Source organism: Neopsephotus bourkii, unplaced genomic scaffold, assembly GCF_033783945.1.
Source record: "Neopsephotus bourkii isolate Nb327-2 ecotype Australia unplaced genomic scaffold, CSIRO-AGI_Nbou_v1 NB_1059, whole genome shotgun sequence".
NCBI lineage: Eukaryota > Metazoa > Chordata > Aves > Psittaciformes > Psittacidae > Neopsephotus > Neopsephotus bourkii.
In genome coordinates, this window is record NW_026901547.1 from 275,985 (window position 1) to 303,333 (window position 27,349).

The window sequence follows — 27,349 nt, forward strand, 5'->3', positions numbered from 1 at the left end:
TCCCAAACTTTTTCTACAAGACACCCACTGCGTCTTGCAGGACCTAAACCACAAGAAGCCCCCTGCTTCTTGTGGGTGTATGCCAAACGGACGCTAACAGCCGGGTATACACATTTATCCACGAGATTTCCTATATCGATTTATGGAAGGCTTCCAAACCTTTGGTAAACTGCTTTCGCCAAAGCAGTTTACCAAACAGAGATGCCTCCTGCATCTTACAGACTATATAAATGAAAAGAATACCTTTTATGAGATGGTCTTTGTCTGCTCCCGCAGGGATCTGAATGAGTCAAGCGGTCCCTCTGGGAAAAAATTCCCGAGGGCCCTAGGGGAGCCCTGTCCTCAGCAGGTCCTGCAGCCGAGCAGAGAGGGTCCCATCTGGGGTGCCAAACTGATTCGGAGAAAACTCCAGGAACTCGTCAACAAAGTTTTAAGTTGACAAGCAGGTATTCTTTATTGCAGTGCCAGGAGACATGGGGATAGCTCCTCCAAGTGTGTCTCTGTATTGCCAGGCAGGCCATCCTCATATTACATCATTTTACAGAAAGTTTCCGGCATACATACAAAAATGTGGTGGTCTTTAAGGGTCATTTACTTTTCCCAACAAGCTTAATTAACATTACAGACATAGCAATCATCCTGCCCTTTTACTTATCAGTTAGTTTAACTGCTCCCATCCTGGACATCAGCTAGTCTGGGATACTCCCAGGTAGATGTTTACACCAGCTTAATGGCTTTATTAACACCAAACATAGCAATCATCCTGTATTTTTATTTTACTCCTGGTGTGACTGGAGGGAGGGGAGGATGGGGGAGCAATGGAGAAGGATCAGGTGGTATCGGTGAGTCCCTTCCCGATCACCTCTTGAGTCCCGCCCTTGATAAGGGGGTGGTAAATTATCTAAAAGCTCCCATGATGATTTATTTGGTTTATTCACCTTCCCTTTCTTTTCTTTTAAGGGAAATAACAAAACCTTTATAGATGACCCTTTCCATACTGCAGCATAATCACTCTCCTCTTGATTGAAAGGTTCCTTGCCATTTACATATAGATTTAAAGCCTGACAAATCCAATCATTAAAATACCCGAATATTGGCCAATATAAATGGTCAGGTCGAAATTCCTCTTTGATCCACACTTCCATACAGTAATGGACCATTTTTTTCTTTACCCTCCTGGGACAGCCAAAAGCCCCAGTACTTAAGTGTTAACCCCATGGACTGTCTGGGGGTATATCTAGTAATTCGCTCCCTGTCTTATTCCTGGGACCTCTCTGTGGGCCCCTGGGACCTCTCCGTGGGCCCCTCCCTGGGTTAGAGTTACGACTCCTACTCAATCAATCACTATCACTTCCCTCCTTCAGCGGCCAAGTCTTGGAAACGCACCTAGAAGAGGTCCACACTTGCTTCACAGATCCCGATGCCCTGGCCCATATATTTCCACAGGTCCAGGATACCCAGTCCGTGTCTCAATGGTGCACAAACACAAATCACCAAGCACTCCTTCTGTGCACCGGCCAATTCCCTCAGGGGAGATTGGAACCACGGTTAGAGGAAAACATCACAGTCACACTCACACACCAGCCCTCCCACCCAACTGAATGATACTCACAGTCCGTTGTTCTCGTCCGGGTCTTCGTGCACAAGAATTACGGGTACCTTATACTGCAGTTTTTACGGGAGCTCGTATTCCTTGGTTACTGCCTCTCTGTTCATTGATCTCATGGGACTACCCGGGACTACAACTCCCGAGCCACAAATTGTAGGGCGCCTCCTCGTAAAAGCTATAGTCCCAAGCAGCCACACAGAGATCACGTTGGGGTGACCAATTTTGTTATGAAAATTCCATCTTGGCCATGATCTGATTTAATTATTTTTTTATTACAATGGATTAATATCGAGAGGCAATAAGCAAGCAGCGCTGGGTGCGCTGGGGAGTCTCCGCTCCACCCAAGACGCACACCGAGATTTCTGGGCTACAGTCTCTTATACTCCTCGGTCTTGAGTTTCAACCAATGCTGTCATCTCCTTCGCCCGAATATCGATGTGGTTCCTTTTCATTGTTCTCGTCCTGTTGCTGGGGTCTTATCTTTGGGTGAAGAAACTTCTTAAAAAGTTACTGAATTCCTTGGCAATACATTAACAGGGGATGCCTGTCACAAGCTTAACCACCGTCTTAGCCCCCTTAAATTCCATTTCTTATATAGTTACTTATTCAATACACAAGTTTCACCTCACCCTGGAACAGAAGGTATCTCTTGATTACCTAACCCCCTCAAGGCATTCAAGCAGTTAAACAAAGTACCCCTGTAATTAGCAAAGCGTTTGAGACATTCAAGTAGTTAAAATACCCCTTAAAGTAACAAAGTGTTTGATTAGGAAGGATTATTCCTTTGTTTTTTCTTCTCATCATTGTATTGACAGGAACATCTATCTTAATCTGATCATTCGTATACATTCTACACATGATTTTCGATTCCACCCAAAGTACAATGATGACAAGGACTCCTAAGTTGCTGACACGAATCATTCCTATATACCTCACAAAAGGCTTTCTGCTTACACTGCAGCATTATCTCTGGCTCTGCACCGTAGCAATTCAACAGCTTCTCAGGCTGGGTGAACACCGGGAACACGCAAACTGGAGCAGCTCTGAACATTATCCACCCCATCATGTCACTTGGCATCTATTATAAACTCCCCCCCTAAACAGGGGATTCTGGCAGGCTTTTCCGTACAAGAGACCATATACCAATTCTTTCATATGTTATAAGACATTAGTACATACAGACCAACCTCACACACTCCTCCCCTATGAGAAGGTGACTGCACATACAGGCCTAACCTTTTTTGAGGTTTTATCCAAATAAATACACATGGCGTTTCACGACACGGACTCAAGTTGGTGCAGAGACTCAAATCCAACTTTATTACAACCAAGTTCTTTTTATCCACCTGCTCGGTGCCTTCCCAATCTGCACATACATACAACGTTCAATCTCACTGGCCCCTCTAAAACTCTCCAGGCAAATAGTCCAATCACAATGCTGTAGACCCTCTCACAACCCCCACATCCTCTGGCCTCCAACTGAGATTCGCCACAAGTACATCCAGGCCCATCCTCCCAAGGCTTGCTTGTTTACCTTCCCTGTACTTCAACGTTCCAACTCATAGCCCCAGGGCTTGTCAAGTACCAAGGCCTCAGAGCTCATTCCCAAACTCTTTTTCATGCAAATCCTATCACCTTCACTCCCCACAAACATATAGCCTACAAAAGAGAAGAAACTAACAGAATTTCCCCTGGTGTAAATAAAATCATTAATGTGTGTTAATCTGTGGTTCTTAACCCTGATCGAATTTGCAACTGGTTTAAGGAGCAAAACCGACAGAAAACAGTGCTGTCTAAACTCAAGTAACGACTGTCCATTTTTAGTACGGGTAGCATTTGAAATTAATCTCCCGAGGACAGATGAAATTAACTCCTCACATCTCTTCAGCTGCAAGAAGATATAATCACTTTACAGACAGAAAACAACCACTACATTGCCCACCTTTTGTGGGAGGAAGAAGAAAAAAAACCTTTTTTTTTTGAGAGACAACATATGCTCTGTATTTATTTGTAATTATCATAACTCAGAGTCAGATATTAAGACAAAAAAAAAAAACACTGGAGGGCTATGAAAATTCCCCCTGAATTTTTCTTCCGTCTTAAGTACGCAAAATTTTAGATAAACATACACTGCTTCTCACATTTATTATTCATTTATAGTCACCTACAATGAGTGCAGGTCAGTGTTTTGTATTTGCTTTCCTTGGATAAAACTGTCAAATAGGCTCCTCATCTTACAAGCTCTAGAATGTCTGAGTTTGCTATGAAGTATTCTATGAATTTTCACAGATCATTACTGTAGCTCTGAGGTGATAACCACATGGATCTTTCTACATGCATATCTGCAATTTTTACAGGTCTGGATGGAACTCTTTTCTCTTCTGGTTAACATGGCTGTAAAGCAAAGACATTTTTTACACACCTTAAAACTTAAGTAATCTTTAATTCAAATGGAACTAAGCCAAACTAAACGAGTTCCTCTCATGTAACATTCATTTTTCATTTCTTCCCTAGAAATGCAGAGAGGGCACAAAGTCCTCATTTTGAGATTCTCTGATATCTAAAATATTGACACACGATTTCATTTCAAACAATTAAAATAACCTTACCAGTAGGAAAGTATTAGTGAGATATTTCAAACAGCTTCCCAGGAAATTTCTCTAGCTCCAGTTTCAGCAAAGGAATACTGTTTTACAAAGAAAGCGTCCCACAGGAAATATCCAAGTTGCTTTCCTAGCTGGTTATGGTTTTTATAGCCATATCCAATCATACAGTAGACGTACAGACTTATAAACACACCACCAGCATACTTAATTTATCATTCCCTCACATATGAATATAAGATGTTCTTTCCGTCTCCTCGTACTGCCTGACCCATCTTCTGGATTTATTCATAACATTTCCATGTCCCTAACCATTTCAGACAGATGTGGACAAGCACAAAACTTGAGGCTGAAATCAAGTGAGATAGACTCAACATCAGTATCATTTAAGCAGGAAACCAAACCATTCATTTTGATACAGGGTAAAAGAAAAAGGCACTCCATAGTGGGGAAGCAGATTATTGACCTATGCAGAAAACCATAAGCTTGGAGCAAACTCACAGAAAGAGCAGTAACAAATTTAAAACTGCAATTACAGCCAAGCAGTGCAGCAAGACTGACACCAGGTAAAGCTTCCTCACACACTGCAAAATTGAGAAAAAAGGTTTACAGGTTATTCCTCATCTGCTCAGACTCACTCCAATATATTAGTTTCTCAATAAAAGATGGTCAGTTGCAGAGGTGCAACTGAAGCAGTCTCAGAGATTGTCAGCTAACTATTAAGAAGAATCTACAGAGTCCTGGACTGAGGGACAAGTCAAAGTTCAGAACACTTCTGGTTCTACCGAAAACAATGCAAAATTGGTATTTTGAAAGTTTGTGGTATTTTTAAGCTTTAAAAATTAAACTTTAGTTAATTTTAGTTAACTGAAGTTAACTAGTTCTGTGAGCTTTAATTATCTATACAGCGTTGCCTAAAGACTTTACACCACCCTGTACTCATCACATCTTACGGTAGCAAAGTTCTGAGACAAGACCATAAAACCAAAATATTCTGTGTTAAGAAAACAAAACTATTTGTCATGTATTGCTTCATTCATTTTGTGTGCCGCAATAGTGACAACCCAAGTCCTACACAGCAGAACTTGTGGTAACTACAGTCTCAGGTCAACATTATCACACATGGCATTTCTCATGAAGCACCTGATCCTTTGGAAGTCCTGATGGTAAGGTGCATACACTAAATAACCAGGACGTAGTTTTGCTACCAGAGTACCATGATCATCAAAAGCATGGTAATAGAACCCTTGCACCACCATACCAAATAGCATGTATAGGTTCTGTATTTTGATTTACATGCACACACCCCAAAGATTGGCTTTTCCTGCTCCTATAGAATGAGATCCAGTGACTAGAAACAAGAACAAATCATTATCTTCTATGCACTACCATTTAAATAATTTACCTGAAAACGAGAATCATTAGAATACATTGCTGAGGGCAGTTTTTACAAGAAAAAATTATACATAGTGGAAATGACACAGAAAGGTAATAAACACCAGCAGAACCCTGTCTGCACTTGTATATTCTGTAGCAGTCTGTGGCCAAGTACGGAATAATCTCTGCACCACTCAGTCTGAGACTTGACAAGTCTCACTACAAAGATCATACAGCTACAAGCATAAGACTAAAAAAAAGAGGGGGGGGGGGATCACCTGTCATGTTGATCAGAGTATAAACTCACACAGACAGCAGCCACTGCTGACTCCTTCAAATCCAAATCACAGATCAACTTTATATCCAGACTTTGTCTTGAACTCATCTTCCTTTGCTTGCCATAAATTCAAACATAAACTGAACTGTCCCACATTTATGCTTTAAGAATGTGCATTTCTAAGAAAGTCTTCTATGACTGAGGCCACTATGGGACTTCTGAGCAAGGGACTTAAAATTCCCTTTAAAATACAGGGCTAAGTAACCTTTTCCCGTGATCAGATGACTCGAACCCAGACCTACTTCTGAGAGAAGATCTGTGCAATGAAGAAAAAAAAAAAAAAAAAAAAAGCTAAATTGTCAGAAAATGCTATGAGAAAGTCCATCAACTAAAGCCATGAAAAATGAAGAATGCAGAACTGCAGAGAACAGCAGGACTGTTAAGAACAGTTAGCAGAGCAAGATTTCAAGAGGACAAAGACTTGCACAGAAATATTCTGTGAAAAAAAAATAAAATAGGAACTAGAAGCTACCCAAACTGTGCTGCAGGACATAAGGTTACCACCTAAATGCTTTACTAAAACAGAGTGGCAGATGGGAAAAAATATTTATGATCTTAACAAATATATCAGTCTCAGTGGGAGGAAAAAGAATAAACACCACATCAAGCATAGTAAATGGAAAATGAAGTGTTTATTATATTGTCACTTCTAATTCTAGATTTAATAGATACACCCTTAAAACACCCACATGCCCTTTGGAGACTATGATGACAGAACGATGTATTACTGTCTTCCTTCTATTTAGACACCAAATCAGATGCATCAGATGCAAACACAGATTCACTTGTAATGACAATCCCAGTTTCAGATGCATTTCAGCATATACTGGAGTGCCATGTAGTACCAGGCATTTACACACCAAAGAGCCTTGTGAGACTGAAGCATCAGTCCATGGATCGAGTACTGAGGAAACTCAGTTTTAAGGCACTCCTGGAAAACAGCAGAAGAAAAAATGGCCCCAAGGGGTCTGCCAAGTCAGGGCTAGAAAGAGACTTCATTTGGGGGAAAAAGAACACTGTAACATCTTTTGACTCTGGTCATATGACTTGCAAGGGGCTTCCAGACAAAAGAAATCACAGAACTACAGAGCAGAGGCAAAAACTGGGCTGAAGTGGCACAAGCCCTCAATCTCAAGAGACAAGAGGTTTCTACATACTTATTCTACATGTACAATTGTCATGCTTTAGGGAATAATCTAGAAGAAAGTGTTACTGCTGATAAAAATGATTTGTGTATGTTAAGTTGATGTATGACATTATGCACATAAGTAAAAATAACTGTGAAAATAACCTTTTTCTTACAGAAATCTTGTACCACTGCCCCATACTCCTTCCTACAAGCATAACTATCTGCCCTTCAATTCTTACCCACAGAACTGCAGCTTCCAGCACATTTCCAATCATGCATCATATTTATCTGAAAAGCTCAACAGCAGTATTCAAGCTAGATTCAGCAAGAGAGAGTCAGACATGTGCTTGCCTGACCAAAGCAAAAGCCAGCAAAACAACATTTATGCCTCAGCTGTCCAGGGCCTGCTCCTCGTTCTGAGGAACCGTAAGAGAACCTATTTAGCTAGATTTAACTATGCTATGTGCTACCTGAATAGTAGGAAACAGGAAAGTATAATGGACCATCAATCTGATCAGTTTTGTGTTAATTTTAAATGAAATATTCATAATCTCACATCCTGATCAAGACAGGCAATAAATAATTTTTATGAATTTTTTTCTATTTCAGATTTCCAGTGTTTCAGTCTAGTTACTTTCATAGAGAAGAACCACTTGCTTTCCAGTAATGAGAAACCCTTGAGCTGGATTAAATATGCTGTATTCTCACAAAGCCATTTTTACACTTGAATAGTCAAAGCAGAAAACTGGCAGTATCATACAGCTCTAGTCAGAAGTCAAGTTTCCAACTGTGAAATGAAACTCTGTGAAGCAACTGAGTATGTGCAGTAGGAAAAAACATCCACTGCTATCCCCGTCTCTAGTTGGTAATAATTCCCGTCTATAAAATGTACTGAACTGCCATTTATGAAATGAACCATTTTAAAGTAGAGAGTGAGAAGCTGCTGAAGCTATCAAATTCTTCAGCTTTATGCACATCTCTTCCAAGACACAGAATAAAGCACAGACACGAAAAAATGATAGCTTTTGAGCAACAGAAAATGTTCATTGTATGTGATAAATAAATCAGGCATTTGATAAAAGTTTGGAGCCACAAAGGATTAAATATGACAGTAAGTCCACCCAGCTTGTTTTCATGCTGGGAGGCAGATAGAGCTCTGGCACTGTAATACATAGATAAGGTAATGGTGTAGAGAGAAGGCATTACAGTTGTTCCTCGTCATACAGGGAACTGCAGTGTAGACACAACCTAGAGGTGGGATATCTGGGGAGTGACATGCCAGCTTAAGTGCCATTTGCTTACAGCTCAGTTCACCTCTAAATCTAGCCTGACACTACTGTGTAATGTTTAAGGGAATAGGGGAAAAAAGGGCTGAAGTTAATTTGAGTGGGAAATCTGAAAACCTCAGTTGCTCACAAGTTCATTTCCACTTGCTGTTCTGTGAGAAGGCTGCATTTCAAAAGAAATACAGCAGTCAAGAGAAAATGAATGTTGAATCAGGAAGATTTTTTGTTTTGTACTTTTTATGAAAAGAATTAACTATTAAAGGTCGTATTGCAGTTCTCTGTTACTTACTGGACCAATGAAGTTACACCTCTATTTACTATTAAGTATTTTCACAGTGCTAACATATTCATGTGGGTTTTTTATTAAGTCCTTTTCTCAGACAAGGTGACAGTCAGTATCTGCTCAGGAAACTGGCATGAAATCTGAGAAGTCTGCAAATCATGTATGCCACAGATACAACTGTATTTTAAGAGGTCTTTTTTGCTTCCTTGTATATTTTCTGTCCTGATACTGGGGTAAACAGAAAGAAGTATTCAAACCCCTCTAATGAAAAATTAAAAAAAAAAAAAAGTAATTTTATTAAGAAAGAATGTAGTTTAAAAAAATGCATTTTATTTAAATAAAAAAGTCAGAAAACTTGAGGGCATTTTTGGCTTTTACTACCTATGTAAATTGAGTACTGCACCTGCAAGTAAGTTTAAGGTAAATATGGTTATTCCAGGGCTCCTAGATAATCCTATACATAAAAAAGCTCCTTCAAACACAAGTTCTAGCAACCAAGCAATGACTGTTACAATAAGACAGTTCAAAATGCGGTAATTTTAATGCTGCTCACTGTAATTAAAATCAAATGTGTCTTGATATCTATGACAAAAATAAGCAGCTTTACATACTCCATTTTAGAAAGATATCAAGACAATGCAAAGTAGCTTTTACACTACACAAGTGTTTTATTCTTGTGAAACCTCTACAAGAGACCCCATATAATAAACCTTTCATCAAATATTTTGTATGGGCTTTTGTGATACTTAATTAATGCTGCAAAGTGCTTTGAGATTAGAAAAAAACACCCTGTCAGGGTAAAATATTCTTTTCAGACACTCATTTTGCTTGTGAAATGTGTTTTTGTGCATACAAATGAGACTTCACATCTGTAAGGAAGCATTTATATGAAGGAGCAATTTTAAAAATATTTCATGTAAGGTGAAAATATTTTACATAGGTACATCCGAAACTGTCATTTTACCATTATGCACATCCACCTACAGCTATGCTCAACCTGCTTTCATGAGTAGCATTCCATCTAGAAATACATGCCCAAATTTTCATATTACCTGTGTTTTTCACAGAAAATTGACACTGCAGTAGTTACAAGTGACTACCCTAATAAGCAGGAACACTCCAAAGAAATTCCTATGGCACTTTCACAGTCATGGTGATTTAAAAGTATGAAATATGTAGATACTGTGTTACATCCCCCCTACAACCCTAATAGTAAAACAAAACCAACCCAAGCTAACAAGCCATATTTGGATGCACAGATTTCAAAGAGACCCTAAAGTCACAGTACTTCAACTCAGGTTGAGACCAATAAGCCTAACTGCATATGTTTACTGTTAATATGTTACCATGTTAAGTGTAAAACATTAAAAATGCTAATTAACATGGTTTTAAAGGAAAGGTAAGTTGCATGTGGTTGACAAAGACAAAAATGCTAGCTTACAGTGGAGTGCCAGGAAGCTCTTTGCACATAAAAATATTACAGTACAATAAGAAATCTCACCGATTTTATTCTCTTGTTTACAAGGCACTGTAATAAACTGAAATCCGCTTATGAGTTTGCACACCAATGTAACACCCACCAGAGTATTTATGTATCTTAAATATCATCAAGGATGATCCTGGGAAATGAAACTCACAAATGCACTGAACATTAGAAGTCTGAGACCTGGGAAAGAACTTGATTCTGTCTTATGTAATAATTTTCTCATACTCTAATCCCAAATAAAATATACGCATTCCGGGCTAAAGCTGTAGCTGGACAAGCTATTTTTGCCAACCTAAACTAATACTGCTGCCAAGAAACGCACTAATTCTATACTTCCATTTTCACCTTTTTACTGCTACAACTGCTCCACACCCTTCTGTTGGCCAGTGTAAGTTCTTGCACAACTACACAGTAAACTGGATCTGTGGAATGATCCACTCAATAAAACACCTGGGGGAAAAACAATGAAGTGTCCTTACAACTATGCCTGACAAAAATTATTTTCAGTCTGTAATTATCTTTGAAAGTTAACTCCATCCATTTTAGACTTTAAGGAGGGCTTGCCCATTTGGAAGCTTGGCTAGTTTTAAGAATTATGTCCATGATATAATAATAAAAGATACTACTTCTTCTAACAATCTTCTCCCCCATCTCCTTATACTATCCACACCCACAACAGTGCTGTAACTCTTTCCACAGCACAATTGCTCTATTTCACTTTCCAGAAACTTGTGTGAGCTCTCTGGAAGCAAAGAAAGAGTCTACTTAGAGGAAGAATTCTTTTAAACTAGCACTCTCTATATCCCTTTATTTAAAAGGGGTATATATATAACACAGCCATTCCTTGTGTTAAATACAAATGCTTCACATTCTGATACTTCCTTTGGTTGATGATCCCCATGTTATTTTTAATGCTCCTCTCATTTTGTTTTATATTTCTAACATATTTTCACATTTAGAATATTTATCTCGTGGAACAACAGTAACAAAAAACAACTCTCATATATAAGGCAAGCTAAATTACTTTTATGAAATACATGCTTCTACAATTGTGCAATTAGAGTAAGCCACTAAGGAACATATTAAGTGATATGTCTATAGTTTTGCTAAAAATATGCAACTAATATCCATTCTATAATGCCTCTTAACACTTCTATTCAGCCTTTCCACTTCATTTCACAACTGCTTAATCTTGTGGCTAATACCTGACCTTATGACTATAAAGATGTTAACCTCTCATTGTTAACTGATCCAAAAAAGTAACTTATCATGCAAACAAATACACAGGATAATTTCTGCAGAAAAGCAGTATTTTTGTGCTGTATGTGACAGCTATATTGTCTCCCAAGACCTCCACCCATGATATTTAGGGTGTTTACGGTATTAGAAAGTTTTCATGTAGTATATACATCTGACCTTACCACATGTAATTTTAGTATTTAAAAATAGGTATTTCATCCACTCATAAAACAGGACTGAAAAAGCCAGTATGATTTGCATCTTGGTTTTGTCACTCCATTTCAGTGACTGGCATGATCATCTAGGAAACTCAATAGTCCTCCCTATGGCCCTGAGAAGCTTGCTAAATGGTCCAGTAATCTTCTTATGCTTGCTTCATCTAGATCACAACATAGGTATCAAGCATTGCTTTCTTTAATTACCTTTTTTTTCTTATTTATATTTTTGCCTTACCATTCAAGTAGGGGAAGATTCTTTGTCGGGAAAAGTGAGTAGCAGTAAGGAAGCAGTACCTGAAACAATTCATCACCTAGTCATATTCACAAGCAGCAAAATGTAGTATGTTACTGAAAATGAAGACGACAACCAGGCAAATCTAAGGAATTATAGCAACAGTTTTTTGGGTTTTTTTTTTTTAAAGGAAAAAAAGAGTTGTGTGAATTAAAAGCCAAGATTCAAAGATTTATAGATTTAAAAGCCAGAAGGTACCATTACAATAATGTGTTCTGCACCTCTGCATAACAGGACTGCATAACATTCTGCATAACAGAATTTCACCCAGTAATTCCCTATGTAAGGCCCCAAATTTGTGTGTAAGTTAGACAGACTTTTCCCAAAGGTACTCAGCAGAGCATTCACCGTATCCTCTAATAATCTGCCCTTCTACCTGCTTATCCTCACTATGATTACTGTGTATCATATTTTTAATAACTTTGAAAATATTATCTTTTATTTCTTTGCCAAAATTTCAACTGGTTTTCTACACTCTTTCTGCATGGTTTCTTAAGCACCTGGACTAGCATATTTAATTTCCCATATTACACTTAGAAGGCAAAGAGATATGAGTGTTCATACAAAATTCTCCACCAGCTACAATCCAAGTAATTCGTCCTCCTGAGGATCTACCACGCTCTTATCTACCTACAGATAGCTATTTCTGTCTACATAGAAAACATCTGCAGAACACCAGTTCAAGAAGTAAACTGTTACTGCTAACGGAAGCCCGTAACTGCATCACTGTAACTGTCAGTTTAGAGGATTCATGGATTATCTGGAAGTGAAGATACTGGTTCTACTGGTTTTGTCCTTTCTAACACTAATCTATGCAAACTAAACACAACATAGCCCTAAAATGAGAAACGACTAAACACTAAACACAACATAGCCCTAAAATGAAATGACGACATTTCAGCCTATCAAAAACATACCAAAATGTACTCAATCAATGTAACACTGTAGTACCAGGATACATAGGAAAGCCAGTGAGTAAACTCTCACACTGGTAGGGCAATTTTCTCTACTATGTGATGCTTACTATCTGCTTTCAAAATTAACAGTCTTATTGCCTAACACAAAATTTATACGGGTGGCAGGCTCAAGCCCAGTAGTAGAAATGTAGTACTGTGACACCACACTCCCCACCAGGAGAGCAACAGCAGCTGTAGTATGCCAAAAAATACCTACAACAGCATAAGGACAAGAACTACAATTCCTCTGAGTGACTAAACTTATACTCTAGTAAACTGAGCAAAAATTACCTTACGATGTTAAGCAGAAAAGAGATTTTTGAGTCCTACCACTGATTTTGTGAATCAGCTGACTAGGAGACCATAGGAAGAAAACAAATGGTTTACCTGGTGCTGACTAACATGGAAGATCGTAATTTGGTACAAAAATTTCACTAGTGAAGTGCCACTGTTTAACATGGAACTTTATCCTGTATCCATCATCTCTTCATCAGCAACAAGCAATTTAAAACCCACTATAGGGAAGAGCTACATACAGCAAAATTATGACAAACAGACTGCCACACATGACACAGAGCACCACTGCGCTATTAATTCCAATTAGGAGAGGCTTGAGAAAGACGGGCAAAGGAGGCCTGGCTGCATAAACAGCAAGGGAGCTAGCAGAAGCAGGAGAGCATCCCCTAACAAGACTTGAGAATCAGGAAATGAAGAAAGAACCATAAACTCTGACACACAGAAATATAATTAGATGGGGGGGGGGGGGGGAAGTTTGAAAAACTCTCTGCACACAAGATGAAAAATACTTAATTTCAGGACAACACAGGCAGCATCTGTTCCTACTGCAATGCTGATTAAGCTCAGATTTTGACTCACACCTCCACTACCCTGTGACATTCCAAAGGAGTAAAGGTTCAGGATCTCCAGGTTAAAAACTGTGCTATTCTGAATCATAGAATGGTTAGCATCAGAAAGACTTTAAGATCATCCAGCTCCCACCCCATGTTGCAACCAGGGACACCTCCCACTAGACCAGGTTGTTCCAAGCCCCATCCAACCTGGCCTTGGACACTGCCAGGGACAGGGCAGAAACAGCTGCTCTGGGCAACCTGTGCCAGGGCCTCACCACCCTCACAGGGAAGCACTTCTGCCTAAGAGCTCATCTCAGCCTTCCCTCTGTCAGGTTAAACCCATTCCCGCTGGTCCTGTTGCTACAGTCCCTGATGACAAGTCCCTCCCAGCCATCTTTGCAGACCCATTTCAGACACTGAAAGTCTGCTAGAGGTCTTCACACAGCCTTCTTTCTTCCAGGCTCAACAGTCCAAATTTCCTCAGCTTTCAGTGAAGATTAGCTTGAGGTAACAAGCGCAGTTATTTGGTTTTTCGCCCCCGTTCCCCACATCTGACCTTCTCCACCCCACCACTGTAACCCAGCTCCTAGAGCAGCCCACAAAATGGGGGCGAGGGGCGCGACCCACAGCGACTCTCCCGCCCCTGAGGCGGTGAGCTAGTCCAATCGCATGCCGCGGCTCGGCACCACGTGACCGCGCAGCTCGGAGCCGCACTACAACTCCCGTCATGCCTCCCGGCACGAACGGTTTTCCCTCTTTCTCTTCCGGCACCGCTTCCTGTTCTCTGAGGGTGCCGGTGTCGCTGAGAGAAGGTCGCAGGAGGCAGGGTACGTGTTGTCCCGTCGGTCGCTATGATGCTGGCCACCACTGTTCGCCGTTTCACCACCTCCGCCCTCCGCAGAAGCCACTATGAGGAAGGCCCGGGGAAGGTAAGGTGGGAAGAAGATCGCGGGCCGCTGCGGCGTGGCCTGAAGGTCGCAGGAAAGGGCCTGCAGTCAGGTTCGGTGAGGAGATGGCGTCGGGGGAGGAGCGGGGGGGGGAAGGGGGGGAGTCGGGTCCCGCTTCGGCCTAGAGGGGGAAGGATGGCCGCTCGGACCATCCTGCGGCAGGCTTAGCTCCGGGGTGAGTCCGGGTGAGGGGCCGGGGCTGGGAATTAGGACCTGTAAGAACGCTGCTGAAGCCGCATTGCGGGCCTGGCCTGGTTCCGGCATGAGACGCAGGCCTGTCCTGCCGCGGGCGTGCTCAAGGTGAGCTTCCCGCTGGACGTACCCCCGGCAGGGGTTCTGCACACGATCGGGTTCTAAGCTTCCAGGCAAGTGGATGCAGAGCAATGCTGCCCTGTTGCCACTTCTCAGCTGATGAAGCGGGTGGGCTGCGGGGTCTCATGGCACCACTGTTGAGGCCACAGCGAAGCAAGTTGTGGTGCGGATGACTTCAGTGTTTGTTTTTGCAGCCTTCACTGGTACAGATGATGAGCATTGCAGTATGAGGGGCAACAGTGATACTGTAAACGCTTTCTGATGTACCCTCCGCTTAACAAGTGCTTGTAAGTCCTGCATCCAAAACCTAATTCTGCATATGTGATGAGCACGAGAAACTCCCTTACAATAAAGATAACTAAATGCTGGAACAGGTTGTCTAAAGAGGCTGTGGGGTATGTATCTTCAGGGACATTTATACTTGGCTGGACAAGGCTGTCAGCAAACTGGCCCTGCTTTAAATTAGGGGTAGAGGAGAAGAGTGGACAAAATGACCTCCAGAGGTCACATCCAAGCTGTTCTAATTACTGTGGTAATTTCCCTCTCAAGGAGGGGAAATTATCATCAGGCTGAACATTAATTTTGTCTGTTTGACTCCATCTGTAACTCTTCTGAACTTCTCACATTTTTCAAGTCATGGAGGAAGTAATTATTGATTACAAAACTAAAATAAATTTTTCTCTTCTAGAACCTTCCATTTTCTGTGGACAACAAATGGCGACTACTTGCACTAATGTGCGGATTCCTTGGAAGTGGATTTGTTGCCCCTTTTGTTATTGTCAGGCACCAGCTTCTTAAGAAATGAAGACCGTAATTGCATTAACTGGGTAACTGATGTGTTACATTTTGTAGCATAGTGGAATCTGTGGTTGAAACTGAGCTTTAAGGAGTCTAATCTAAAACCGTTATTATAATTTTCATCTGTTTGCAGTCCACGTGCTTAGAGTTGTAGTCTGCAATGGTATCTAAACTCAAGCAATGAATGGGTTTAAGTTTGCTTCATCGGCTGCTGCACTCTCATTGTCTTAACTTTGAATCCCCAGAGGCCACACCTCTGACTGCATCTGGCGTAACTGACAAGCAAGTGGTACCGATTTTATTTGGATAATAATGAAAACCAAAACCATGTCTGGTGCCTTTGAATAAACATAAAGCTACAGTTCATGTCATCTGGAGGAGTAATTGGTGTGTGTGATGTGAGCAAAACAGTATGAGAAACTGATACTGTAAACGCTTTCTGATGTGCCAGTTAAAATGCAGTGGAAAACAGGTTTTATTGAACTTCAGTTCAACCAATGTCAAAACAATCACACCATCTACATAGAACATTCCTAACCATTTACAGGGTAAATTCCACTTAAAATTAGGTCGTTAAAAGCAGCAGCCATTTTAACTGATGCTTGCTGGTGGTGGTAACAAAACAAGCCTCAAACATAGTTCAGACTGTCAAAACATACCATTCCCAGTTGAAAGTCCACTTTATCTTAATCTTGCTCATATTTGGAAATAAATGCTACTGCCAGTTCTGTAATCTGAGAAACAGTAAATCCTCCTGAGGATTTACTAATTGGAATTTAAAATTCCTGAGGATTCCTAATTGGAATCTCATAATTGGAACAAACTGAGTCTGTGTAATTCATCTGCTGATCTGATGTTTTTAGTTCTCTAAGGAGAAAAAAATCGGTAGACTTATGTTGAACTTGAGCGATGACAACTGTATGATTTCATGTAAGTCAGGGCCTCTGCCACAAAAGCATGTTACAGATAAAGCAAAGCCCATCAAAATTCTAGTTAAAGCATAGGTTTACAGCTTTCCTAGATTCAGAGACTTTAAATTTATTAATTCTTTGTGTTTTTTTTTTCTTGCAGAGCTGATGTCTTCTACACAGCCTCTTTCAGTGGAAGGACAGCTGCAGTTGCATACCATGCCGGATATGACTAAATAAAATCTTGAATCTGAAGTTCTTGGGCTGTGTATTTTGTGGAACTCTTGACTGCTTTTGACAATGGATGTGTACTGAGAACACCTTCATATTAAATTGTCTTTACGTATGAAAATAGAGGTTTGGGAAAACTGCATTTCAAAACTGAAGTTGAGCTTAACATTTTTAGCTGGGTAGATACTGTCCTGGGTTTAGCAGTAGCAGTCATTTTTCTCTTTCTTGGTAACTGGTGCAGTGCTGTGTTTTGACTTTCGGGCTGGGAACAGAGCTGATAAAAATGATGTTTTGGTTTGGCCAAGGACTTTGTGAGCCTCATGCTCTGCCAGGGAGGAGGGGAAGCCAGGAGGAAGCAGAGATAGGACACATGACCCAAATGGACCAAACCACGACAGATATTCAAATAGCTGTGTAAACATCTCAAATGCTCTTCAGACTAGTCACAGAATAATGATCTAGAATAGGTTATAACTGGCGAGCCTCAGAGTGGGTATACTGTCACCGTGATCCATGGTATGGAATTTTTATCTTTGGTTTTCTGGGTTGAGGACGTGTTACTTCCCTTTGCTGACACACTAAACAGCTGCTGTGGCCAGGTCTGTGTAGTGTGGTGCCTTACTGTTGCTATGAGCTGAAACATAGTCATTGACCTGCAGTATTCGTTAGGCTTCAGGCTCAGATGATGAGGTAGCCTAGAAAACAGTACAGCAGCAATAACTAACTGATGAGAAAATGCATTGGCAATACTCTATAGCTTATTAAAATTGATAGTGCTGCAAATATGTAGGTGTTTGGAAAGAATTGCTTGCTTTCCATTTATAGCTGTAGTCTTGGAACCTGTTCTAACATTGTAATTAGAAGTAATCTAGGAAATGTCAAGTATGCTGTCATACTTCTACCAACTTGAATATGACAGTTGTTTAAATTAATGACCCTGTTGACAGCATGAGTGGAAAGTAGTTTTCACATCTGCTGTTGCAACCACCTTGTTGGCTAAAGGCAAGGTATGAAAAACGCTGTCATAAGCCTCTGATGATTACTTTACCCTCGCAAATAATGCTGTTAAGTGATGAGTTATTAGGTTTCTTCATCTGGTGTTTGGAATTACTTTTTTCATGGAGTTAGGAAGTGGATTGTGTTAGAAGGGACCTTAAAGCCCATCCAGTTCCAGCCCGCTGCCGTGGCTAGGGACACCTTCCACTACACCAGATTGCTCCAAGCCCAGTCCAGTTTGGCCCTGAGTGCTGCCAGGGATGGGGCAGCTGAAGTTTCTTTGGGCAACCTGTGCCAGGGTCTCACCACCCTCACAGAGAAGAACTTCTGCCTAAGTTCTTATCGCAATGTCCCCTCTGTCAGGTTAAAGCCATTGTAAGAGTGTCTTACACAGCAAACAGTAAAAAAAGCCCTTGATGGTTGTCTTCTAGCTGTTTCCTACTGTAGGCTCCCACTCTGTGTGCCGGTAAGTCATGCAAAAATTAAACCATGTCAGCCTTGCTTTGGTTAAGTTAGATGGCTAAATTAGTGTTCATAAACTACCATTTGATAAACCTATGTTCATGGTGTCCTACTATTAATATTTCTTTTATAAAGCAAGTTTAGTATAATTTCATAGCCTTTTTAATCTAATTTGCCTAGTTCTGCCTAGACTTAAGTCTTAAGTATTGTGGTTTCAGCCCAGCTGGTAACCCAAAACCACACAGCCACTTGCTCACTCCCTACTTCTCCATACCCCTGCTACCGGAGGGATGGGGAAAAGAATCAAAATAATGTAATTCCCATGGGTTGAGATAAGTACAGTCCAGTAACCAAGGTATAGCACAAACCACTACTGCTATCACCAATAATAATAATGAAAAGGGAAATAGCAAGGAGAGAGAATACAGTTGCTCACCACCCACCAACCAATACCCAGCCTGGACCAAGCCTTCTGGGTAACTCTCCCCAGTTTATATACTGGGCATGGTGTGCTGTGGTATAGAATATTCCTTTGGTTAGTTTGGGTCAGGTGTCCTGTCTCTGCCTCGTCCTGACTTCTTGTGCCCCTCTTCAGTGGCAGAGCATGAGAGACTGAAGAGTCTTGATGAAGGTAAGCACTACTGAGCAGCAATTAGAAACATCAGTGTGTTACCAGTGCTGTTCCCAGGCTAAAGTCAAAAACACAGCACTACACCAGCTACTAGAAAGGAGAAAAATGACTGCTACTGCTGAACACAGGACTCTAGGTTAAGTAGACTTACTGATTTTGATCTGTGCAGCTCCAGTTTTTAGCTTATATTTTAATATAGCACCTGAACACTGTGATTTTTAAAATGAGTTGCCATATTTTCTGTTCACTGCAAACTGTGTTACTCTTAAGTGCTACCAGAGCTGTAATTAGTCCCTTTGGAATTGGACTTCTTGTCTACATGATGTGTTTGGGCATTTGTCAGTAATTTTCAAGCCCCATCAATTATCAAGTCCATAAGTAATCTGTTTGACTTAAGTAACTGGTTCCCTTAGGTTTTCAGACCTTTCATGTCTGTAATAAAAGCACATTAACAGATCTGTTTTGAGCTATCTTGCTATCGATGCAAACTGGGACAGTCTGCATTCTACCCAAAGGTGTTTTTCACTACCAGATTACCCATAATCTCATAACTGTTCAATACAGCAAAGTCCAAAATTCTTCCTTAGGTTGTTTGGGTGGAAAATACCGGTTGTCACTGAGAGGTATGTGGCTTCCATCATTATTATTAGATGTTTGACAGTGTTTCATTTTAGAGCTGTACAACTCCAGATTGTATTTGTTTCTTTGCTGTTTTGATAACATCAGTGCTTATAGCCATGCTTGATTTTAGGACCATATGTCAGAACCTAGGGCACCTTCCCTCATTTTTATTTATTTACTTGTTTGCTTATTTACTTATTTTACTGCTATTCCAAATATCATATTGGTCTAAATATTTTCTGTTTTACCCATTTTGGGGTTTTCTGTTTAAGTCCTCCTACTCTTCTATTTGCTTATTGACTGCTGAATAGGTAAGGCAGAGAAATTGGGGTAGTTTTCTGAAGTACACCTATTACTAGCCAGTGGTCATGGCAGCTCTCAACAATTTTCTTCCCTGCCTAGCTCCACAGGGGGTAAAATGCATGCCAGCAAAATGCTAGGGCAGACCAAACTATTTATGATGGGAAGCCTTATGTTGGTCTCAGGGAGCAGTGCTTTGGATAAAATATCTTTTAAAAAATGTCCAATTTGAAATACTAACGCATGACCTTAAGAAGTGCTGAGTCTTCTATTTACTTCACATAAATGGGACTAACCTTTACAGACTGGCAAGTCTTACCCTGTCCTCTCCCAGCAAAAATTAGGGAATAGGTTAGCTATTATTAAATACCAAGTGTTTGTTGACCTCAGAGAAACCAGAATCACACCCAGGAATTAACTTCTCTAAGCACACTCCCATGACAGATATTAACGTGGATATACCCAGCCCTAAGTAATTCCAGAGATGGAGGTGCCATTGTACATATATAAGAACAAACTGATATTTTCATGTAACAAGTGGGATCAGATTCATTAAAAACTAAGAGTTGCAGAATAAGTTGTTCAAAACGTAAGAGCAGTGCTCCATCACACTCAGCTACACAATCATCTGAGTACCCAATGAAATATTTATATTTAAAATAGCCTTTTGGGTTCGCTTTAGGGCACCTTGACTTGGTAGAAGATAAATCATTTGAAAAAACAAGGGATATAAAAATAAAACAGGCTTGACATTATAGGTAAAAAGCAATATATAAGTAGAGCTGCTTTATCATTACAATTGTATGAAGAGAACAAGTTGGTGGTTAAAGGACATCTGGGAAATAACACATCTCTTTGAAAAATAATAATTTTTGCTTGCCAGATGCCAATTCTAAGGAAAATCTTTTATAGTCCCTGATTTTTTTTCCAGTTTCCTTGTTATAACTTTTCCATTCACAAGTTATACTTTGGCTCAAACTCAAAATAGTTTCACTTTGTTTCCAGAGAGGTTCACACTTCAGCATTTTAATTATGTTGGATATCAGCCATTTTCAAGCAGTTTCTCAATTAAATCTAAGTGGATGTGATGTCCTTACGTTTTAATATTTGGAATGATTCATTTGGGGCTCTTTCAGTCTTACTTTGGAACATTACTTTGTCTCATTTCAGAAATACGGCTGAACATTCCCAAAATCTTTACAAAGCACTCTGAGGCTATCAGAGTATTTTGATGAAGAGAGGAAGAGGAAGGTTCGAAATAACTTATGGTGAACGTTTGACACAAACAGGATGTCAAAGCAACGCTTCAGGTGCTTCCTTTACATATTTATATTCTAAATTTCAGGGATGTATAGAGTTAGCTAATTTTTAATAACCCTATAGAGGACATTCAGTGCTGACATCTGCAAGGTGATAGGAGGGCAGTTTAAACTCTCACAGAGGTGATGTATCTCATGAATGAATCATGATCACTCTAGCAGAAAATGCCATTGTAGACAGCTGAATGAAAACATCTACTCAGTGTACAGTGGCAATCAAAAAGGCAAGGAAGATGTTAACCTCTTCGACAGAAAGGGATGGAAATCATAATTTCAGCTATCACATTGCCATTGTTTAAATACAGTATGCCAGTCCTTGAACACCGCATGGAATTTTCTTATTCTAACCACATTACTGAAGGACAAGCAAAAAAAAAAATATGGAAAGATTTCAACATGAAGAGGAAGTAAAACTATATGTTGCCCTGTACAACAATTAGAATATGAGTTACTTCTGAAAATTATGTTAAAATCTTTTTACAACTAATTAAATAGGAGAGTAAAGACTCAGAAGTATTTTTCAGTTCAGGTTTTCAGCTAATCTTTTCCTTTCTGTGGTATTTTGTTTTGTTGGTTGTTTTTCTTTTGCTGGTCTGAGGTTTTTATTTCTATTTGAAGTTAGCATCAAAATGTGAAACAATTTAGAGGTTTATAAACAAATTTGGCTTGAGGAAGAAAATAAGAAAGTAGAGCTATAGTTGTCATGGCAGCCAAATTAGCAGCCACTCTTGTTAAACATGAGCAGTGGATAAGAACTTGGGTAATATTGCACAGGCCAATACATGCAAATTATTTTTATTCTTTCAAGAAAAGCATGATGTATACATTGCAATACATTACCTTGGATGGTTTCCAGAATCTCAGTGTAGTGATATCAGTGGGTATTGCATTAAAAATAAAATAGAACTGTTAAGGGGGAAAGGGAAGGGGAGGGAGAAAGGGAAAAAGAAAGGTAAAGACAATGGGAAAAAAGGGAAAGGGAAGGGAGGCAGAAATGGAAAAAGAAAGGGGAAGAGACAAAAAGGGAAAAAATGGAAAGGGAAAAAGGGGAAAGGAAAAAGGAAAGGGAAAGGGAAAGGGGAAAAGGAAAGAGGAAACAAGGGAAAGTGGAAGGGGAAGGGGAACAAGGAGGAGAAGGGGAAGAGGAAGGGGATGAAGGGAAAGAAAGTAGAAGGGAAAGAAAGGGAAGAGGAAGGGAAAGAAGGGAAAGTAGGGAAAGAAAGGAGAAAAGGGGAAAGGAAAGGGGAAGAAGAAGGGAAGGAAAAAAGAGGAAAAGGGAAAAAGGGAAACGGAAACCAGAAAATGGAGAAAAGGAAAGGGCTCACTGCCTGCATGTAAAAGAAATCTATTGCTCTTAATTTCACAAGCAAGAAAATAAAATTACAGAAAGGTTGAACAATACACCCAGTAAGTCATAGCGGAGCTGGTATACAATCTGGCTGTCCAGCGCTATAAAAATATTCCTGCCTGTTCCCACCTCAATAAGGTATGTTAAAAAGCCATAAGAACTATGTGTAATCATTATTTTCATGCATGAAAATACATAGTGTATGGCAAAATAGATTCAGTTTCTGGATTAACTAGAAATTGGAATGGGTATAAGAGGGACATAAAAACATTAATTTATTGTTACAGGTATTGTAATTATATCTTTAATTATATAAAAAAGACATAGAAAAATACCAAGAATTCAGTAAGTTTAGGGTATATGGCACTGGAAACACATGCTTTGGGATAGCAGTGACTGGTTTATGGCAGATCCAGATGGAAAGATAGTGACGGTATGACCTTTTGTACAGATGAGAATGCATGCAATTAATCATTTGCACGTCATTCAAATTAAATAAAACATAAAGGTAGAATTTCCCCTGGTCTGCTGTGTCCTTAGGTTTTATCAGAGGCAGCTGTGCTAATGGCCTGTTCCTGCAAACTGGGAGTGCCAACAACCTCTGACTTACTCCCTAACCAGCTTCTGTTTGATCTGATTATAGCAAGAAGATAAATGTTAGTTGCTCTCTAGGATGATATGCTTACTAAATTTGACTTGCATTTAAATTAGTTTAAAATAACAGTATTTTCTGGAATTAATGTTATCCAGTGTTCCATTTCCTCTTTCAGTATTCCATGAATAATATTAAGGTCTTTTCTGTGGTTGTGCCACTTTTTCCATTAACTATGTAGAGCATGCAGCTCTTCGAAAAATGTCAGTGTATAAATAGTGTTGCAGAGAACCTAACTAAGCCATAGCAAGCAAAAAAAAAAAAAAAGTGGAAATGTACTTTGCTGGTAAAAAAATGGTGCATGTGAATATTATGGCACTTGGTAGAAGGAGAGAGCTGAGGGGGAAAAGCGTGGTCTGAGGTTTTGTTACTTCCTTCTAAAATTTTGATTGCATCATGAGAATCCAGAGTTGCTTGAGGGTTATTTAGATTAACTGGAGCAGAAAGAAGCGCTCCATAATTCTGGACTAAGGGTAGTTTTGTAAAGAGTAGAAGTAAGATCTCATCCTTGAGGAAAGGAAATCCTGGCAGCCACTAGCCTGCTGCATAAGTCAGCATGGACATTTGACTAAATAGGGCTTTGCAGTTAACCAAAGCCATTGCCTGTTGCCTGAAACTGGCAGGGTGGAATAAATATGTAAACACATATATACACGTCATTAATATGAATAAGCAATTCTTTTTGCATGCATTAATGAGCCATACAGGTAATTGAAAGTGAAAACTAAAAATGATGTGCCTCTCTGAAGAAGATCCATCTCTTGAAGACCTTGTCTCACGGAGGTTTTTTTCCTGACAGCCTGAAGCACTGCCATTTCAGGTTTAGGGACAGCTAATTGGAAATTTTTCTGGAAATGTGCACATCACTGTTCCCCAAAACCACGCATCAGCTCCCCTCAACCCATTCCTGTCACTTCTCTTCCCTGTTTGTTTCTTTCCAGACATGCTGCTCTCCTCTGAATCCAATACTGCAGAAAATTGTTTCCAGTCAAACAACAGCAGTTGTTGTTAACTCAATATTATCTGAACCCACTGTCAGGAGCTATAAATGCTCTTTTATAGCTCAGCTGAGAGTATTCTAGTGCTGGTTTTACAAAGTTAGGTGTGGAGGCTCTGGGGGTTTTTTAGAGTGGGGAGGGGAAAGGCTGGCAATCTCCATATTCTGAAGTGGCAGCACAAATGGGGGAGGTATTCAGCACAAAGATATAGATACTGCATCATTTAACTTGTTAAGAGCAGTTTCACAGGATCACAGGATGGTATGGGTTGGAAGGGCCCTTAAAGTTCATCAAGTTCCAGCCCCCTGCCACAGGCACGGACATGTTCCACTAGACCAGGTTGCACCGAGCCACATCAATCTGGCAACTCTTTAAGCACCTCTGTCCAGTACATAAGGCAAAAGAAGCATAAGGTACCTGACAGCTTATCTACAGGACAATTAACAAGCTGAAGGTGTGACTGCAAAATTAATTAAACTTTATTTAATTCTTTGTTTGACATGCTTTCAAGTTACAGTAGCCCTATATCAGTTCAACTGAGATTTAGATCTGAAATGTCTGATTTACATCTGAAATCTGGCAGTGTTCAAAGACAGGTTGGACAGGGCTTGGAGCAACCTGGTCTAGTGGAAGGTGTCCCTAGTAGAAGGTGCAATCTAGTTTGGAACTACACGAGCTTTAAAGTCCCTTCCAACCCAAATTGTTCTGTGACTCTCTGCTTCTATCAATTTGTATAAAACAGTTTGCCAGTTATTCTAATTCTAAACCAGTCAGCAAAAACTTAACTAATAGCACTTTAGATAGTAAATTTTTTAAGAAAAGTTAATTAAAGTTAATTTTCCTGAGGTTTGCTATGTAGGCAACCCTAAGTATGGGGTATGCAAACCCCAGAAAGCCAAGTAGAGCATCAGCATAGATACAGTGCCAAGCACAAGGATAGGACTCAGACATTCCCATTTCTTTGGGTCTTTAAGTTCCTCCCTTGTGGTCTCAAGGGGCAAACTGTGCCTAAGGTAGGGACCATGTCCAAAGGTTTCCAGTGGTTCAGTTTTTAAGTCATTGTAGAAAGCCCATAAATTGGTAATCAACCTAATTTTATGTGATAGAAGACTTAACTTTCAGCAACTTTCAGCGCTTGCTCCAGTGACTGTTTAAATAAGGTTGTATGTAGTTAATACTTTTTTTTGTTAAAACACAAAACCAGGTCTCCTCTCCTAGTAAAATGCCCCTCCTATGCAACAGATCCTTAAATAATCCTTTAAAACTTGGGTAACTCTGTCGAATGGTATTGAGATCACGCCCTCCTTGAGGTACCTGAAACTGTGTGGATTAAAACACACCCCTGGGCAGCCATGGGAGATCTCTTAAAACTGAACCTGAGTCTCATATTCTGTGCAAAAGCTCGCCTGTTTGGTAGGTGACCATGTATTGCTTCTTTTCCAGCTAAATTTAGATACCTTTCCAGCAGCCATGCGGATACCTACTAAATCAGGTCATGCAGGAGAGAAAATAACCACAGCTTCTGCTTTTGAAAACAGCACTGCTATCAGATGCACACTTGAAAAAAGTTTTTCAGAAATAGGAAGGGGAAAATACAGTATGTCATCAGAGACTGAAAACATTCATTTCTTAAACACCCCTAGCAATTTTCCAGCAAGATTACTAAATGAAACCTTTGGTCTTCCTGAGAAATCAATGACCTTTGAAAAACTGGTGACCAAACAGAAATAGAAGACAATTTAAGGTAAGTCTATTGACAGAAGGAGAAAAAAGCAACAGTGCAGACCATGTCACTAAAGATGAACTAGTGGAGGATGCTGCTGGATGAGAGATACTAATTCAAGATTAAAACAGATCACGACTGCAACAAATTAAGAAAACCTGCCCATCAAAGGGTGTTTATCCACCCGCTAGCTGAGAAAAACAGAGAAAAACTGGAACTTCAATTTTTCCAGGTTTTGCTCCTTACTACCTTCACATGAATAGCCAGTGGTGAGTTTGCTCTGGCACAGCCAGGGTGTCCACGAGCAATGTGGATTGGTCTGATTTTGGGGGTGGTGGGTGTACTGAACAGTGTGTGTGCAAAATACACCCAGGGTCATGTCTTTAGCATCAAGACACACAGAACACATACATGGATGGGAAAACGGGTTTTGGTAGCTGTGTGCCAAAGAATAAGAGGGGCTTTATTTTCCTAGAGAAATAGAAGTTGGGATCCTTATCTACAGTACTGTTAACTGTTCCTGAATTAAGCCATCTATAATTACAGGAGGACTTTAAAAATAAAGCAGCAGCAGTGGGTCTCCTTATTCTGGCTCCTATTTTCTACAGCGTTTGTGATCCAAGATACTCAGTTCTGAATAACCACTCTCAAGTGACTCAGACAGGCCAATTTTTCAGAGAAAGTCTGCCAACCCTCTTTGTGAACACCAGAACAATGCAGAGGTCAGGAAGCCATACTTCCAAAAATTAGAAGTCATTAAATTAAAAATAATTCAGAAATATTTCAGCCTATGTATTAAAAAAGCTACCTTTTGTTGCATATCCTTAACCCCAAAGGTTTTCCGTCTCAAAAATTAGGATCATCTGACTCACCATTGAAAGCTACACGTTCTCTGTTTCTAACGGTAAGCATCCTATGAAAGATCAACACACAACTTGGTGCTGATGATGGGATGCCTATTTGACAATCCCATTCAACTGCTGGTATTTTAAGATTTGCCAGTCTTCTTCTAAAATGCAGAAGTACTTCAGGAGGCCATGCACCACCTGACTTCATCATATCTCTGTTGCTCTTGCAGGATATAAAAAATTCACTCTTTCCTCCCTCTGCACCATAATCTTCTGCAGGTTCTTCTGTCACGTTTAGCTTCTTTTTATCTTGACAAGATGGTAAATTTAGAAATCATTCAAAACCCAAAGAAGAGCCAAAACTCTGTAACATTGTCATGCTGTAATGCAAATGTGGTTTCAAGCTAGCCAGGATGACACTGTTAGTGTCACATAAAGCATACCTTTGGAACAGAAGTATTCCAGTGACTTTGGAAACTTCAGGTTTTATGTTGAGTGTTTTCAAACCTTTGAGAAGATATTTCCATTTCTATAAATACAGTCATATTTAAAAAAAAAAAGAAAAAGAAAAATCAATACCACCTGGGGG

General features: G+C 40.0%; 1 protein-coding gene and 2 non-coding genes across 4 annotated transcripts in view; all 3 read left to right on the plus strand.

The window, feature by feature from the left end:
* Positions 1-14,454: 14,454 nt before the first annotated feature.
* LOC133216505 (cytochrome c oxidase subunit 7C, mitochondrial) overlaps positions 14,455-27,349 on the plus strand; it is a 74,775-nt gene continuing 61,880 nt past the window's right edge. The window contains exons 1-3 of one of the 2 annotated variants that reach the window (XM_061361266.1): positions 14,455-14,595; positions 15,614-15,752; positions 16,795-16,886. In XM_061361266.1, coding sequence (XP_061217250.1) covers positions 14,518-14,595; positions 15,614-15,730 — 195 coding nt within the window. In that variant the 5' untranslated portion in view covers positions 14,455-14,517 and the 3' untranslated portion in view covers positions 15,731-15,752; positions 16,795-16,886. Of the gene's footprint in view, positions 14,596-15,613; positions 15,753-16,794; positions 16,887-27,349 lie in introns of those variants that run through there. The other variant, XM_061361268.1, reaches the window with a different exon arrangement.
* LOC133216509 (small nucleolar RNA Z39) lies at positions 15,129-15,191 on the plus strand. Its single transcript, XR_009726662.1, has one exon. It is a non-coding gene; the product is annotated as a small nucleolar RNA Z39 (small nucleolar RNA).
* On the plus strand, positions 16,111-16,170 carry LOC133216508 (small nucleolar RNA Z39). Its single transcript, XR_009726661.1, has one exon. It is a non-coding gene; the product is annotated as a small nucleolar RNA Z39 (small nucleolar RNA).